Raw genomic sequence first — 15749 nt, forward strand, 5'->3', positions numbered from 1 at the left:
TTATAAAGAAGGTCACTTTACATGTACAGCTCTTACTGATGACTGGTTTAGACAGAGTGATAGAAAATGATTGGTAGGTGTTGTGCTTCTTGATTTCATTGCAGCCTTTCATACTGTTGATCATGGGCTTTTACTTATAAAGCTATCAGCTTATGGTTTTAAAATATCAGCCACTGATTTTATGAGTAGTTACCTCAGTAACAGGAAACGGTGTGTTATGTTTAATGGTATCTGTTCAAACTTTGTGACTCTTCCATAAGGAATTCCACAAGGCAGCTGCCTCGGTCCTCTGATTTTGTAGTATTTTTGTCAATGCTGTGCCATATGTAAGGTACTTCTAACTGAATATGCAGATGATGCAGTGATAAATGTATCTTCTGATAGTTTGGGTCAGGTAAATAAGGTGCTAAAACAAGAACTATAATCTGTTTCTGAGTGGGTGACGGAGATGAGGTTAAAACTGAATGTGTCAAAAATAAATTGTATGGTGCTAGGCTCTAAACATTCTGTTAGTCTAAGTCAAATGTTGCACATTTATTTAAATGGACAACTAATAGACAAGTTAAAATGGCCAAACTGCTGGGAGTTATAATAGATCAAATACCATCATGGTCCACACATATACATAAGATTATGACCAAAATGAATAAAAACATCTCAGTAATTCACCGCAATGTTCATTTTATCTCTGCTGAAATAACATTGACTGGTGATCACGATAGTTTTTAAAAAGAACCTTAAAAGATCTGTAATACTCAAAGAAATAATATTAAACTGAGTTTGTCAATCTATTAGTAAAATGTAGACTTTTTTCCTCCTTTTTTTTTTTGACAAATTTTTGGAATTATTGTGGTCAACAACTTATTCTTGTCTCAGCTTTTTTTGTGTGTGTGTGTGAGAGATTTTGAGTTGTAATCATTGTAACATTTGTGTATTGTAATGCTTGTGGGTGTGGACCCCAGGAAAAAAAATTACTACAGTAAAGACAAATGGGGATCCTTAAATAAAAAATAAATAAATGAAGAAAAAAAAAGATTCTGCTTCTTTATTTGTCCTCAGTTAATTTTGCCCCTCTTAGTTTTGCCTCAGTATGGGTCAGTTTTTCAGTCGGCCTACAAGCCAGCCTTGTGCCGCCGCATGCAAAGAATGGTTTAGTTCAGTCTAATTTGGCGTACAGGCCGGCTGTGTTCATCGAAGCAGAAAACCATTTGTTATTTGTTTCCTCTGGAGGAACAGTCATGAATCAGTCTCGGTACAAATTTACAAACACTGAAGCGCCACAGTGATTAGCTCAAATAAACACACACAGAGCAACGTATGAAAACACACACACCCAAACACACTAAATGTGGGTAAGAAAATCCAGTTATATATAACAGGGACAATCAAATGAAAAATGATAAACACTTCCTCTAAATAAAATGACTTAAATCTACTGTAATACAGAATATATTAATAATTATCTATCTACAAGTCCATCCATCCATCCATCCATCCCTCCATGCATCCATCCATCCCTCATCCATTTTAGCATCCATCCATTCATATATCCATCCATCCTAGCATCCATCCATGCATCCATTCATTCATTCATCATCCATCCATGCATTTAGGCATCCATCTATCCATCCTAACATCCATCTATCCAGGCATCCATCCATCCAACCTACCTTCCATCCATCCATGCATTCATCCATCCATCCATCCATTTTAGTTTTAGCTACACCATTATCCGCCACAAAATGTGTCTTTCCTTTTTTCAGATGCAACTAAAACAAAAAGAACAAGTAAAATTGTTCTGGTTACTTTACAAGTGATAACACCAACTTTTTTTTTACTATCGGAGTCAGAGAGATTTATTTGTCTTTTGCATCTCATGTGGTACATGTAGTGGAAGAAAATTATGTACACAGGGTCCCAGTTACATCTAACAACAAAATGTAAAAGAAAGACTGTAATAAGATCTAAGATATGAACGAAGAAAAACATCAACTAAATAATACACTAAGCACTAGTAGCATAAAAACATTACGTCGAACAACAGCATGAACATGAGTCTGTGTGAGCAGGGGGGTTGATGTGTGTGATCATAAGATCGATAGGCAATGCTTATATGAGGTTGTTCCCAAACAGTCTTTTCTTTCATTACTACAGCACTAAAATGGACACAGAAAGCAATGCAAATCAGATTTATTCTGTCTGTTCTACTATTTGGGTTGCCATTTCAGCTTGTTATAATTTGCTGCTTTTCATTAATAATTTATTTGTGGTTTTCTAAAATCATTACATCGTGTTTGTTTTTTTTCCTTCTTCACTCTAACTGTAAAGCACTTCATAGTTTCTGTTTCAAAAAAGTGTTTCACAAATTACCCTCTGACAGATAAGTGCCTCTGAACTTTTGTTGAGTAACAAAGTGAATTAGGTAGCTGTTGATACTCAGACATAATCCTGGAAACTAACAGCCTAATATATTTATGTACTGTCAGCAGTGCGGCAGATGGTTACAAGTTGAGGCTGGTTTAGAACATACTCCAGGCTTTCACAGTTAGATATCATGTTGTACAGAGAAGGAACTCCGGCTTTTGGCACTTCAGAGTCATCATCGAGGCCTTTCATGACTCCTAAAAGGTGAGGAGTGCTTGAAATTGTTTTATTAACTGCTGCAGGGAGGCCTTTTCTCTTGAATTCGTCCCACTATTTCTCCTTTTTCTCTTTCTATCTTCTCTCAGTCATTGCCTTTTTTGGCCCCCCCCCCCCCCCCCTTCATCAGATTTTGATTTCGTTTTCTAGTTGCTGTGTTGTTCAGCCAAGGCTGTTTCTTCCATAGAACACACTCTTGAAAGGCTATTCATGGATTTTTCAATAAACCCCTATTACATTTGCGTGCAAGTGTGTGTGTGTGTGTGTGTGGTGGGTGAGAGCAAGAGAGAGAGAAAGAGAAAAATAGAGAGGGAAAGGTATTACGGGGGCTGTGTTACAGTACCATCTGTATGCAAATGTCTTCAGACTTTAGTAAACTTTGATCAAACACTCAGGCCTTCTTTTTTCTCCCCGCACACACTCCCTCCTCCTCCTCCCACCCTCTCCTGCTTCACTGTCCACTGTGTTGGACAATTACTGTAGATTCACAGCTCTTTGTCACAGCTTCATATTACTCAACAAGTGTACAGAGGTCCCTGACGGACCGCGCTTTTATTCCACCGGGACAAAAACAACATCCATGTTTTCTGCCCCAACAACCCTCGGCACCCTCCCTTTTCTGCTCCGCTACCTACCATAACTCCCATTTCTGAGCACCTGCAACTGTGCTAGACTCCACAACAGATGGTGACCCACCCCTGACACACTCCCTCACACAGATACACACTCATCACACACACATTCCCCCGCCTTTCAGATAGCGCAGCTCTTGGCAAAGTGAGCCCAGTGTGGCGCACGGGTGATGCCATTGTGCAGAAGTTGGGCACACACAGGACGCTTTGTTTCCTCCATATGGGAAGGTTAACATGCTGAATTCAGATCCGGTGTCCAAAAGGACAATGCAAGTGTTGTGACAAATGTTTGTTAATTAATGGAGATCTCTACGGAGATGACACCAACACACTTGAAAAACACAAACATGCATTATCTCATGTGCAGCTTTAATGTCCTGCCTTCAGTAAGACATAAGCCCATTAGATCTGTGTAGTGTGTGTGTGTGTAAGCAGCCCCATCCAGTCAAGCAGTCACTGAGCAGAAAGAAAAGCCTTGACCATATGTCTGTTAAACATAGATGACTACTCTACGGCGTCAGCTCCCATCTAAACCAATTAGCCTCTTTTCAGAGAGTACAGAACTTAACTACAGTTGAAACGTGTCCGCATGAGTGTGCAGCTGAAAATAAAGCAACTTCATGTTTATGTAAAGTACTAGCTCAGATCTTTTTAGTTGGGATTCTTTGGAATGATTTGAGCAAATAATATACACCTACAGATAGCTCTTTGAACGACCTTCCATCCATCATCTTTACCTGCTTCTTTCTTTTTGGGTTGTGGGGACCACTGGTGCCCATATCCAGCTATCACTGTGCGAGAGGTGGAGGACACCCTGGACAGGTCTCCAGTCCATCACAGGGACACGAAGAGACAAACGAGACAAACAACGATTCACTTTCTCACTCACGCCTAGAGACAATTTAGAGTTACAAATGAGCCGAAAATGCATGTTTTTGGTCTGTGGGAGGAAACTGGAGTAACTAGAGAAAACTCACACATGCACGGAGAGAACATGCAAACTCCACCCAGAAAATCTATCCTGATGCATGCTCAGTAACTCGGGTAGAAAAATCAAAAAAAGTTAAGTCGGGTCCTCTGGACGGGTTCAAAAAACAAAAAATTGTAGAAACGTTTCGTCTTTCATCCGAAAGACTTCTTCATTCTGAGGAGCTGCACAGTCTTATAAATAGCACCTTCTCCTAGAGGATTAACCAGTTTGTTGTTGACAGCCAAAACTAGCTGTTCACATGATCAAGGAGGACCATCAGCCTAATGGATCGTTAACACCCCGATAGCTGCTTGTTGTTCACAGAGTGATACCAGCAATAACAACATTGTAAGAGGGGGACAGTTGAACACGTCTTTCAGATGAAAGACGAAATGTTTCTACAATTTTTTTGTTTTTTGAACCCGTTCAGAGGACCAGACTTAACTTTTTTTTTTAGAACCAACCAGAAAGATCCCAGGCCCGGATTCGATCTAGCGACCTTCTTGCTTAGAGGCGGCAGCTCTACCACCCGAGGCCTGAATGACCTTAGTTTGGAGAAATACAGTTTACTTCTGATTCTGATGGACAGGCCAGCTATTCTGAGCAGTTGTTTGAAATCAACTCCAATTAAAAAATAAATAAAAATTAAAGATCACTTCCACCATGTGGTGTGATTTCCAAAAGACTCAAAACCCAGTTACGGTTGTATTTTCTTTTGTCTCATTAAAAAGGGAAGCATAAATGGCATCTCACTGTTAGAGACTAGTTAGTGACTCAAAATTGCAACAACAACAACAAAAAAAGGTGAATTTTAGTTGCAGTTACACTGAATTTTGAGTATTTAAGTGTTCTGTGCAGACATTTTTTAAAAGACCTCTAAATTTTGTGTGTACATCTTGCAAATCTGTGTTTTAGGAGACATTATTTTTGTTGCCCACTACTTTGTATCGTGTGTTTAGGACCATTTAGAGAAGTCTTTTCAGTAAGACACTAACTTTCCAACAGTACCCCGCTTTAAAACACCTGCAGTTTAACACAGCGGACAGGAAGTGCGATACTTGACTTTTGTTTGTGCATAAATGTAATATTTATTGAGCACTGATATGGAGCCATTGTTTCCCCTCTCCTAAACGTTCAGGGTTATTGTCCATGTACTTGTTTTCTATAAACCAGGCAGGATAAGCCATCAGGCAGATGGTAAGGGGAAGTCCCACGAGAGGGCTCAACACACACACAGACAGATAAAGACACCAGCCTCCTGTTTCCATACATGCACATGCACTGTAAGTGTGCACAAAGACACCAGACCCCAGTTATGTAATCCACCAGTTCCTCTCCCTCCCCTGACTGAGAGGCTCAGTTTCGGTCCGTCTCAGCAAGAAAAACAAAGTCATTAGTCTTCATATAGGGCTGTCCTTTCTATAGGACGCATGCCACTGGATCAGTTTGATCCTGCTCCAGTGAAACCGCTCCATAATACAACGGGAAGTACATGAAAAAAAATCAACAGAGTCGACTATAGCACTCGAAAGAAAAATTGTTTTCCCCCCTCAAAAAAAGGCGGCTATATTATTATGCTGCGTTAATTGCCCCTATCCCTCCGTGAACACGCCGAATGGCTGCACAGACCACATCAACAGATTTCTCTTTCAGCCATCTCCAGAGAGCACCTCGCCAGGTTCCTGAAAGGCACCAATGTGGGCTGAGGCCCAGCACTGAAGTCGCAGAGAGGTGGGGGTGGTTGAAGGAGAAGGGAGGTCAGGGGAGGTGATGGAGGAGGGCAGAGCCATGTGGCTGATGTTGGTAAACAATATCCAGTCTTGTCCTGGCGTCGTGGCAGGCGGCGCACAACGCCGGAGATATCAGGCACCCGGGCCACACACAGGCCGCGACAAAAGGTGAGACACATAGAGGGACATTTGCATTCATAACCGCACACACACACACACAGATACAGACTACAACAGACGAATAAAAGACTCACTCTCGTGTCTGCCACTCAGCAGCTGCTCCAGTTTCCATGGCAACGGCCTGAACAATGTAGCAGGGAAGAGAGAGCAGTGTTGGTTTGAGAGGGAAATCGAGGGATGTGGAAATGTGTGCGCCTGTGCACTTGAAGTGAGTGTGAATGTGTGTGTGGGTGGGTGTGAGAGGCTGGAGAGGGGGAGGCAGCCGCAGGGTGCTGAGACAGAGGATTCAGAAGATTCTTTGTCAGGATGGGAGCAAAACAAATGCAGAGATACGGAAGCAAGTGCACGTAGAGCACATAAAAGGTGACGCTCTGCACATTTTCTTGCAAGAAACTCCACAAAAAATGATTTTATGTCTATTTATTTTTCAAAATGAGGTATTTCAAAGTGCTATGAGTTGCAGCACTAAATGTACATTTAAAAAAAGAATAAAATGAAAGAAGCATCTTATATCAGTTTACCCAGTTCTATGCACCCGATAAAATATTAACAAAAGAGAAAAGGAAAAAAAAAAAACAGTCCAGGTACGTGTGGATAAAACACATTTGCTGTACAAAACAATTGGAGATAGAGAGGAAACCGATGAGATAAAGTGATATCTACTGAAAACTCATTTTCATACGAAAATATAATTATTCAATTTAGTATGTATAAAGTTCACACTAAAAAGCAAGAAAAGGTGTGTGGAATTAGTAATATGGTACAAAACGAAGAAAAAGATAAAACAATATGTTGTTATATTACAAAGTATTACGACGCTCATAAACTGAGGCCTTACAGTACTTTTGAAAAACGTATATAAACTTCCAGTCTAGTTATTGGCAGCTTCCTGACTCGTATATAAAAAAACAATGACAAAAAAAGTGTTTTACAAAACAAGGCAGATCTGAGTGTATTTTGTCTGTACACTATTGTTATATACAAAAGTGTCGCCCAGCAAGGTGCACAGTTATACATCCACTGACTTGGTTTGAGCACCAGTGTGAGAGTGAACCTGTAGTGGCTTTGTTTACGTGACCCATAACGCCTCAGTCATCAGTCTTTATTTCTTTTTTTCAGTTTTGCAGTGGTGAAGGCAAAAGTGTGCACTGCTATGTTCACTGTATGTGAACTCTCCAAGCAAAGTGCCCTCTAACACCTGTCCCTGTGTGGAATCGCTCGATTCCAGGCTGGTGTCACAGTGAGTACAAAACTCATAAAAAGGAAAAAATATTTATATAGAAATGATACAAAACCAGAGGAAGTGAAGACCAAAAAATATGTTCTGCATCTCCCCATTCTTTCGCTTTTTCCTCAATTGTGACTGAATTGAAAAAGTAAACCCTAAACATTCTTAACGTCAACAAATGTGCAAAAAAAGTGGCGGCAGTGAAAGTCCGAGCATCTCTCCAGCAGCCCCCCTGCAACCCACTTTTCTCCTCTGCTCCAGGTGTGGATCAACACGTGCACACGTACAGTTATATAGGCCTATGCGCCTGTGCTTAAGTGCATAGGCCCGTGTGTGCAGCTGAGTCTGAGCGTGTTGAGGCAGAGGATTTCAGATCGGCGGAGTCATCCAGGGTATGTGTGAAGTTTCTGTGTTAGCGTTCGTCTGTTAGCGAGTCCTAGCCTGCTCCAGCCTGCGCATCAGCTGTTGCCTGCGAACCTGGAGCCTGTCCTTCTCCTGCTGGAGTCTCATCTCTTCCGTCTCCAGCGAACTCACGTACTCCGTGGCCTTCTTCAAGATCAACACCTTGGCCGCCTTCTCGTTGCGCGCCAGCTCCGGCACGTGGTCGCGCAGCGTCAGGAAGCTGGACCGCAGGTCGTTGCGCCGCTGCCGCTCCAGGATGTTGTGGTTGCGCCTGCGCTCGCTGTCCTCCGAGTCGGAGCCGCCGCGCGGGCTGCTGTCCCCGCTGGTGCTGCGCTTGCTGCGCGCCGCGCCGCCGACGGAGCTGCAAAACGAGGAGGAAGACGACGAGGAGGTGGTTCGGGTATGGTGGCGCGACGACTCTGATGTCTTCTGTTTCTTTGGAGGTGGGATTGGGTCGTCGTCTGAGGCGTACGGTGAGGGGGCTGCGTAGTTGTGTTGCTGCTGGTGGACGGAGCTCCTCTTCAAGATGAGCTCCTGAGGACTGCGGCTGACAAAGCGACTCATCGCTCCGGACCCTGAGACCGTTGCTTTTCCATCTTGGCTCTTTGCATGTAGGGTGCCGGTGGCCATGGGGAATGATTTGCTGATTGTAGAGCGCCTCTTCTCTACTGTAACTACATCAATCTCTTCCTCCTCTTCTTCTTCTTCTTCTTCTTCCTCCTCTTCATCATCATCATCATCCTCATCCTCATCATCCTCATCATCTTCTTCTTCTGGGGAAAAACAAAACAAGCCAGTCAGTTTGACATGCCAAACATCCTCACCATCTCTTGTATGTTACGCAGCGGCTGCAGGTATGTCTGTACAATAGAGAGAATGTGAGTGGGAGAAGGTTGCTCAATGCTGTTTGCACAAGTCAAACTTTGCTAATGCTCAGTGTCAGCCACTTTTAGACTAATCTACTCTGCAGGCATTGGCATGTTCATTCTCAAAGCAAGCAGGTTGGATTTATGCTTTTTTTTATTGACTAACCTTCTTCTGCAAGGTGATGCGTTCAGTCTTTTATGCTGAAGTTAATTTATATTTTCCCCCTCCATCTAAGGGTTGTATCATCAACCGTAGGGGCGGGGGATCAGAGGGTGCGAGGCACAGTAAAAATACTTGTGTGATAATGGCTCTCATTATCAGCTCAGGAGCATCTGAAAGAGTGTGGCAGTTTACAGCTTATAGGAGCCACTTCAGAGAGCCAGGATGCTGCCTCAACAACACACATGCAGTCTGCTGCTCCTGCTGACATCAAAACAAAGCTGGGCACAGCTGGCTGCGTGAGGGCGGGGGGGTTGGCCGACTGCGCCACATGTGAGGCTCTTAAAGATTGGAGCATTTTCCTTTTCAGGGTGGAAAATAAATAGGGTGCTGAAGTATGAAGACGGGCTGCATTGGTCTAAAACGGTCCTTTTCGGTGTGAAAGGCTTTGCAACGGATGTGCAAACGGAGTGCAGGGTGCGCGCCATCCGATCACCACCTCCAAACTGGAGCGGCGCCAGGGAGACAGCTGTCGAGATGGAGCGCTTGCTCAAAGCTGTCAGCCCCCACCTCACCCCCCCCCCTCCAGCCACCCGCCCACACACAAAAAGCAGCAGTCAGGACTCTTCTCAGTTTCCTCTGCTTCTCTGCTGAGGTGTTTGGCAAGACTGACCCGAGCCTGCGCCAAGCTGGAGGCCCTTTGTACCGTTCACACAGCGAGGAGGGCTCGTACTTGTTTAGAGAACTCATATTCCATTTTTTTCCTCTAAAGTAACATTTTGAATATTTTGAGTCTTTGGTCGTATTTCTACAGTTATCTCATGTGGAGCTGTCTATGAGCCAACTCCTCACCCACTGTGCGCAAATTGACCCCTAATCCTGTGCGTAATGAAAGCCTGCACGCAGTGAACTGGACACTTTGGCATTATTGAACACCTCATCACCCCCCCCCCCCCCTTACAACCTGGTCAGTGTGTTGCCTTGTTGTTAATCGTCTCTTTGGCTGGGATGCCAGCTGACTGCAGTGAGGGAGACAAGTCCCCATTTTACTGCCATCTGCCGGATGAAGAGCCGCTGATTACATAAACCCACAGTTCAATGTGTCACTACTCCGCTGCGCGCGTGCGGCTGCAAGGGTCACTGGTGTGTGCGCGCGTGCGCGTTAATCCGATTCCGGGACGAGTCATATGAACAAGCTGGGCGCGCGGCGTTTTCTACAAAACAGTTGCTCACCTGAGTCGCTGTCTGCGCCGCCGCGCACGCTCGACGTGTCGGGGGCCCCCGCTGCGTCCCTGCCGCCGCTCTTCTTGCTGTTCACCGGGAAGGGGAACACCACCGCCGGGTCCACGCACTCCGACACCGAGCTGCGGCTCACCGCCTCCGGCGCCTTGGCGCTCCTCCCCGCCGCCGCCGTGCCCGTACACATCGCCTTGCCGAGCTTCTCCGTCACCGCGCGCTCCAGCTTCTCGCGCGCGGAGAAGCCGCTCCACATGCAGTCCTGGATGATGATGCTGTCCGGGTTTGTATCCAAAGCGGAACCGAACAGGTCCCCGTCGTCGTTTGCTCCCCATATGTCTTCCTCGGGCAGGAACAGCAGTTCGGAAGCCCAGTCCAGTGGGTCTCCCAGGCCGAAGCCGAGGGGGTCCACCTCGGGGGAGGCGGCCGGCTCTCCTGGTAGCGCGGCGCGGCTTGGAGAGAGGGGCGGAGTGGGTAGCAGCTCGAATTTCTTCCAGATGTCCTCCCCCGGTGGCGCAGAGTCGGGACAGCAGAAGTAGAAATCGTCCTCATCCGGATAGAAACATGGCTGCAAGGAGTCAAACTCCAAATCGGAGCTTTTACTTATGATCGCCGGCATTTTATCCCCCCCAGTGGAAAATCTACTCGTCAGTTTATTTACACAGCGCCAAGTCACAAAAGAAGTTCTCTCAGGGCAAAAATCCTGCGGAGACACAACAAAAACACGTCACTTTCATGTCCCCCCCTGTCCTCTCACACCTCCAGCCTGCGCTGAGTCAAAGCCCACACACAGCCCGCCACATTAAATTCCAAACTCCTTCCTTTGTGGGGTTTAAACGCGCACACACGCGCGCGCTCACACAGACACACACACACACACATACGCAGCCCAATCTTTCAAGAGGTGCGTAAATGTGACCATGACGCACAGACTGGGTTAAATAAAAGAGCCGCACTTTTCTTCCGGCGCAGCAGAAATTGAAAACAAAGCCATTAAAAAAATAAAAAAATCAACTTATTTCCATGAGAACAAATAAATAGAACAAATAGGCTTTGTTTGGAAAAAATGTTGAGTCAGAGAGAAGAGAATGAGAAGATGCTCACCTCGTCCCCCGACTTGAATGATGACCTCTGAGCCAGTTCCTCTCGTGTTGCGCAGTCAATAAGATGAAAACACCAGATTTGGAGCAGTCACCCACTCTGGGAGCACTGACAGTCCTCTGACACACATTGTGGCTCGCTGCGGAGAGTTATACACTTGGAGCTTTGAGGGAGGGAAGCTGGCTCCTCCCACACAGGCTCTGGGGGGTGGGGGTTGGGGGGACGGAGCTGCATGGGGTTGATGCGGTTCTGGAGACAGAGGCTGGGAGCTTTCTTTTCAAGGTGAATGGAGAGAATAAAAGCTCAAGGAATGAAAAACGGGAAGATATATTTTACAATAAAAGAACCAAAAGTTAAGGAATTATTAATAGCCTCAGGCAACTGTCTTATTATATACAAAGGATGTCCATTTTTGAAATTGCTCAAAGGCACTACAGCAGGCAAAATAAACCATTACTTTTATTTAATTTTTATATAAATTAACTATTTATGTCTCTTCATGAAGACAGCCAGTTTATAATTAAAAAAAAAATCAGTATGTATTTGTGAAATATTTGTTGACTTATATCAACAAAAAGCTAAAAGATCTTGACTTTTTAAGCCAGTTTAATATTTATATATGTCTGATGATGATTTCTCCACGCAAATAAATAAATAAATAAATCCATGTTTGCCCTTTCTTTCTCTAAACATTTCCTCTTTTGTCTGAAGGACCACCAGCATCTCAGGATGAGACAAAGTGGGGCTCACCTGCGCCCTCTAACGGACAAAAATAAAACAGCAACCGACGTGCAGAAGTGACAAAGAAATGAGCAAGAGTGACAATTTTTCCTTATAGAAATAAACAAAAGGTAGTCTAAAGGAATAAAAAAACGCTTGCCAAGCTGTAGGGAACAAACTTTTTTTTTTTTTAAATGAGGAAGAAACAGGCTGTGCAGGATGGGGAGCTTGCAGCTGCCTCCGGGATGAGAAGAGAATGTTACGTAACCGCAAGCGGTGGTTGCAGCCCGGAGTTATTCCCATTCCCTTTTTCTAATGAGCCCTTAGGAGGAACTTCGCATCTGTAATTATGCACAGGCGCGCGCACACAGAATCCTGATATTCAGTGAAAATGTTTACAAAACGTTGTGAGCTGGGAGGAAGCTTCCAACTATTTTCAAACAACACACATTTATACTTTAAGAAACATAAAAAAACAGAAACAGAACTTTTATGCTTTTTAATACAAAAAAAAAGTTGTTTTTTGTAATAAAAATATCAAATTAATACACCATTAAGGCAAGTGCAATTTTACAACAGTTTATTTTTTTAATATCAATCTATGTGCAAATACTTTGGGGAGTGGTGGTGCAGAGGTTAGAGAAGGTGGGCCTGTGATGGAAGCTGGTCGGTTCAACTCCCGGTACTGACAACATCAAAATGTGGGTGAGACAGGTGAGCACCCACACCTGCTTCCACCCTCGGATGTTATCAGCCATTAAATAGCGTTATTAGTTGTTATCATCTCCATATGTAGCGGTCAGACTGCCCCTCCTGTACCTCCCAGTGGGTTTAAAGGTGCGTTGTTAGCGCTCATAATAGCTTCACATGGTTAGGTTTAGAGTAAAGGGTCTTGGTTGGGTTTAGGCACAAGGGTAAGGGGGTTAAGTTTAGGGTTGGTCCTCAGGGTCAGGTGAAAACAACTAAAAAGACACTTCCTGGTTTACCCCCGTACGACGCTGCCTATTATCAGCAATAATAACGATAATAACACACCTTTAAACCTACTAGGAGGTAGGTGGGACAGTTTGACTGCTACATATGGGGATGATAACAACTAACGGCCATTTAATGGACTGATAACATCCGAAGCTGCTCTCCACCCCCACCATCTGCTCCTCTGGGCACCCATGGCAGCTCTCTGCTCCACACAGAGGGCTGTGGTAGCGCAGTGGTGTGTGGTTGTGTCAGGAAGGACATCCTGTGTAAAAATAACTGCCAAGTCTTCGTTCGACTTAGTTCGCTGTGGCGACCCCTGAAAAACGGAGCAGCTGAAAGAAAACACAAATAAAAATCAATGTATGTGCAAATACCACTTGAGCTCTTTGCATTTATTATTTTACTTGTGTTATGTTGAAACAGCCAAAGCCAGTAAGTAAAGTGAGAATCTACAGCTGTTTGCTCCACAGATATGGGAGAACAGGGAGTTTCCTCCATGGGACTTCCAGCTCTCAGGAACTGGAGAAATGGCTCTGGAGTCAGAAACTCCCCACAGGCTCTTACATGTCTGCGTATTTTACTTTTTCTCAAACTGTTTCTGTTTGGCTCCGACCCTCCAGCAGCAGCAGCTTCCTCAGCTGTGAAACCAGTCGGAGAGTGGGAGTGAGAACACCAGGGAGACTTGTTTTACTTTGTGCAGCGAGGAAGATCTGCTTCGCACAGGAAGCTGTATGGCCTATTGCTCTAAAGGACATCGACAAATAAAGGTTGCTTTCTTGTTTTTACTCATCCACATGTAATTTATTTTCTCTCACGGTGGTGAAGTTAGAGCTGCCGGCTCTCAGCGAGAAGGTCGTCGGATCGAATCCCGGCTGGGGACCTTTTCTGGTTGGAGTTTGCATGTTCTGTCCGTGCATGCGTGAGTTTTCTCCATGTATTCTGGTTTCCTCCCACAGACCAAAAAACATGCATGTTAGGCTGACTGGTAACTGAGTGAATGGTTGTTTGTCTCTTTTGTCTCTATGTGTCCCTGTGATGGACGGAGACCTGTCCATGGTGTCCTCCGCCTCTCGCACAGTGACTGCTGGATATGGGCACCAGTGACCTCTGTGATCTGAAAAGGAAGAAGTGGGTAATGATTATTGATGGATCAACACCCGCTCTACATGAAACACTTCTTGTGTCCCATTTCAGTTCGATTTGTCAGTTTTTAAACTATTCTTATCCTTGACAATTTTACTTCTGGATGGATAAAGTCCACAGCGAAGTGAGGAGTGGCCTTTTGGCGAGTTGTTTTTGGGACGGTTGTGGTATGCCCAGCATCCCTCCAACCATCCACCTCTGGACCGGACATGGATGGTTAGGCAATTAGGGCAGTTTTGATAAAAAATTCAGAAGTCCCCAGAGTGGATGGTGCAAAAGGAGAATGCTGTGAGCAAAATCTGCTGCAGTGACACCAGGACAGGCTATATTAGGTCAAACAGAACCCATGTCATTCATATTTAAATAGTGCATAAGAGTCTGTGGCCACTGGCTGTTTGCAAGCGTCTAGTACTGCTCTCAAGTTATTCAAAGTGAAAACAATGTCACAAAACAGGATTTTAAATAATGCATATGGTGATGCAGCCATTGCATCGTCACAAGTCATGTATGAGGTGGCAGCTCCTTAAAACATGCACAGTCAGTTTGAAGGGAGATATAGAAAATATACTTTTAAACCACAGCTTTACTTGTATGTGCTAAAGAAGTGGGGATGCTTCACAAACATGGCCCCGCTGTGCTGTTGCCATCAGATTCAAATCCCCACCCTTAAAAATTGTACCATTTATTTATTTATTAACTTACTATGATTTTTTTGGTAATGAAATGTGTGTTTATGACATGCCAAAGCATTGCATTGTGTTTTTATGTCATTATAAGGAGGAGACTTGGACTCAGAAGCACAGACTGAGAAGCAGAGTAAAAAAAAACAAAAAAAAACTTTTTGTTCATTTTCTTTATTTCCACAGGTCAGTCACATTGAGACACTTGTCTCATTTGCAAGAGAGACAAGTTACACAAAAATAAAACACAACCAATAAAATCTATACAACCAATAAAATACATTACCGTATTTTCCGCCATATACGTTGCACCGTCTTATAGGTCTCATCAGTCCAAATATGTGTCATGAAGTGGAAAAAACATAAATACGTTGCTTCGCCGTATAAGTCACATCTATTATGCGTCACCGCTGATGTGTCGCCTTTGTTACCCGTCACCGCTGTCAACCCGGAAATGTGGGCCGGTGTTGTGTCAAAAGTCGATTGGCTGCCAAATGGCGACCGTGGGAGCGTGCACAGGAGGACTTTAACAAGAATTTAACAAGATTAACACTTAAAAACAATTGTTTGTTTGCTTGAAATCATAGCAAAGCTGTGTCTTAGTTTAACTTTTACTTAATAAATGCACTTTAATGGTCAAATTAGCTGCATTTCAAAAGTATATGCTGCCTCGGTGCTCCAGGAGCACGCAGAGGGAGGAAATCAGGAAGGAGGAACGCTGCGCATTTCTTCGAAATTTAACAAGATAAGCACCTAAAACAATTATTTGTTTGCTTGAAATTATAGCAAAGGTGCGTCTCTGTTGAACTTTTATTTAATAAATGCACTTCAATGGTCAAATCAGCTGCCGGGGCGGTGCAACGAAGTTAAGCTAATTTGACTGTTGCTCCAGGCATGATCCTGGAGCTGGATGAAGGTGGCCTCTATGGCAAGCCGATTGTGTCATTAATAGACATTTTTACCTATTACATGACACAACGGCATGCCATACTACTCGAGTGCCATCTAGTGGCTGAAAATGGTAGTGTTCAATATTTTCAGTCAGAATGAATGAAAACGGTCATATCTCAGTCAAAAACTAGT

General features: G+C 44.1%; 1 protein-coding gene across 1 annotated transcript; it reads right to left on the reverse strand.

Moving 5' to 3' along the window:
• Positions 1–6571: 6571 nt before the first annotated feature.
• mycn (MYCN proto-oncogene, bHLH transcription factor) lies at positions 6572–11220 on the reverse strand. The gene is made up of 3 exons (XM_037685514.1): positions 11149–11220; positions 10042–10747; positions 6572–8555 (listed from the first exon to the last, which is right to left on the reverse strand). The coding sequence occupies exons 2-3, from the start codon at positions 10661–10663 to the stop codon at positions 7807–7809; spliced, it is 1371 nt and encodes a 456-aa protein (XP_037541442.1). The 5' UTR covers positions 10664–10747; positions 11149–11220; the 3' UTR covers positions 6572–7806.
• Positions 11221–15749: the final 4529 nt, after the last annotated feature.

Source organism: Nematolebias whitei, chromosome 12, assembly GCF_014905685.2.
Source record: "Nematolebias whitei isolate Nwh7 chromosome 12, NemWhi1, whole genome shotgun sequence".
NCBI lineage: Eukaryota > Metazoa > Chordata > Actinopteri > Cyprinodontiformes > Rivulidae > Nematolebias > Nematolebias whitei.

Bases quoted from the DNA above. Each gene is read 5' to 3' on its own strand.
- mycn (XM_037685514.1), bottom strand. From the start codon at position 10,663: ATGCCGGCGATCATAAGTAAAAGCTCCGATTTGGAGTTTGACTCCTTG. The intron at 8,556-10,041 runs GTGAGCAACTGT...GTTTTTCCCCAG, and splicing joins CGGCGCAGACAGCGACTCAG to AAGAAGAAGATGATGAGGAT.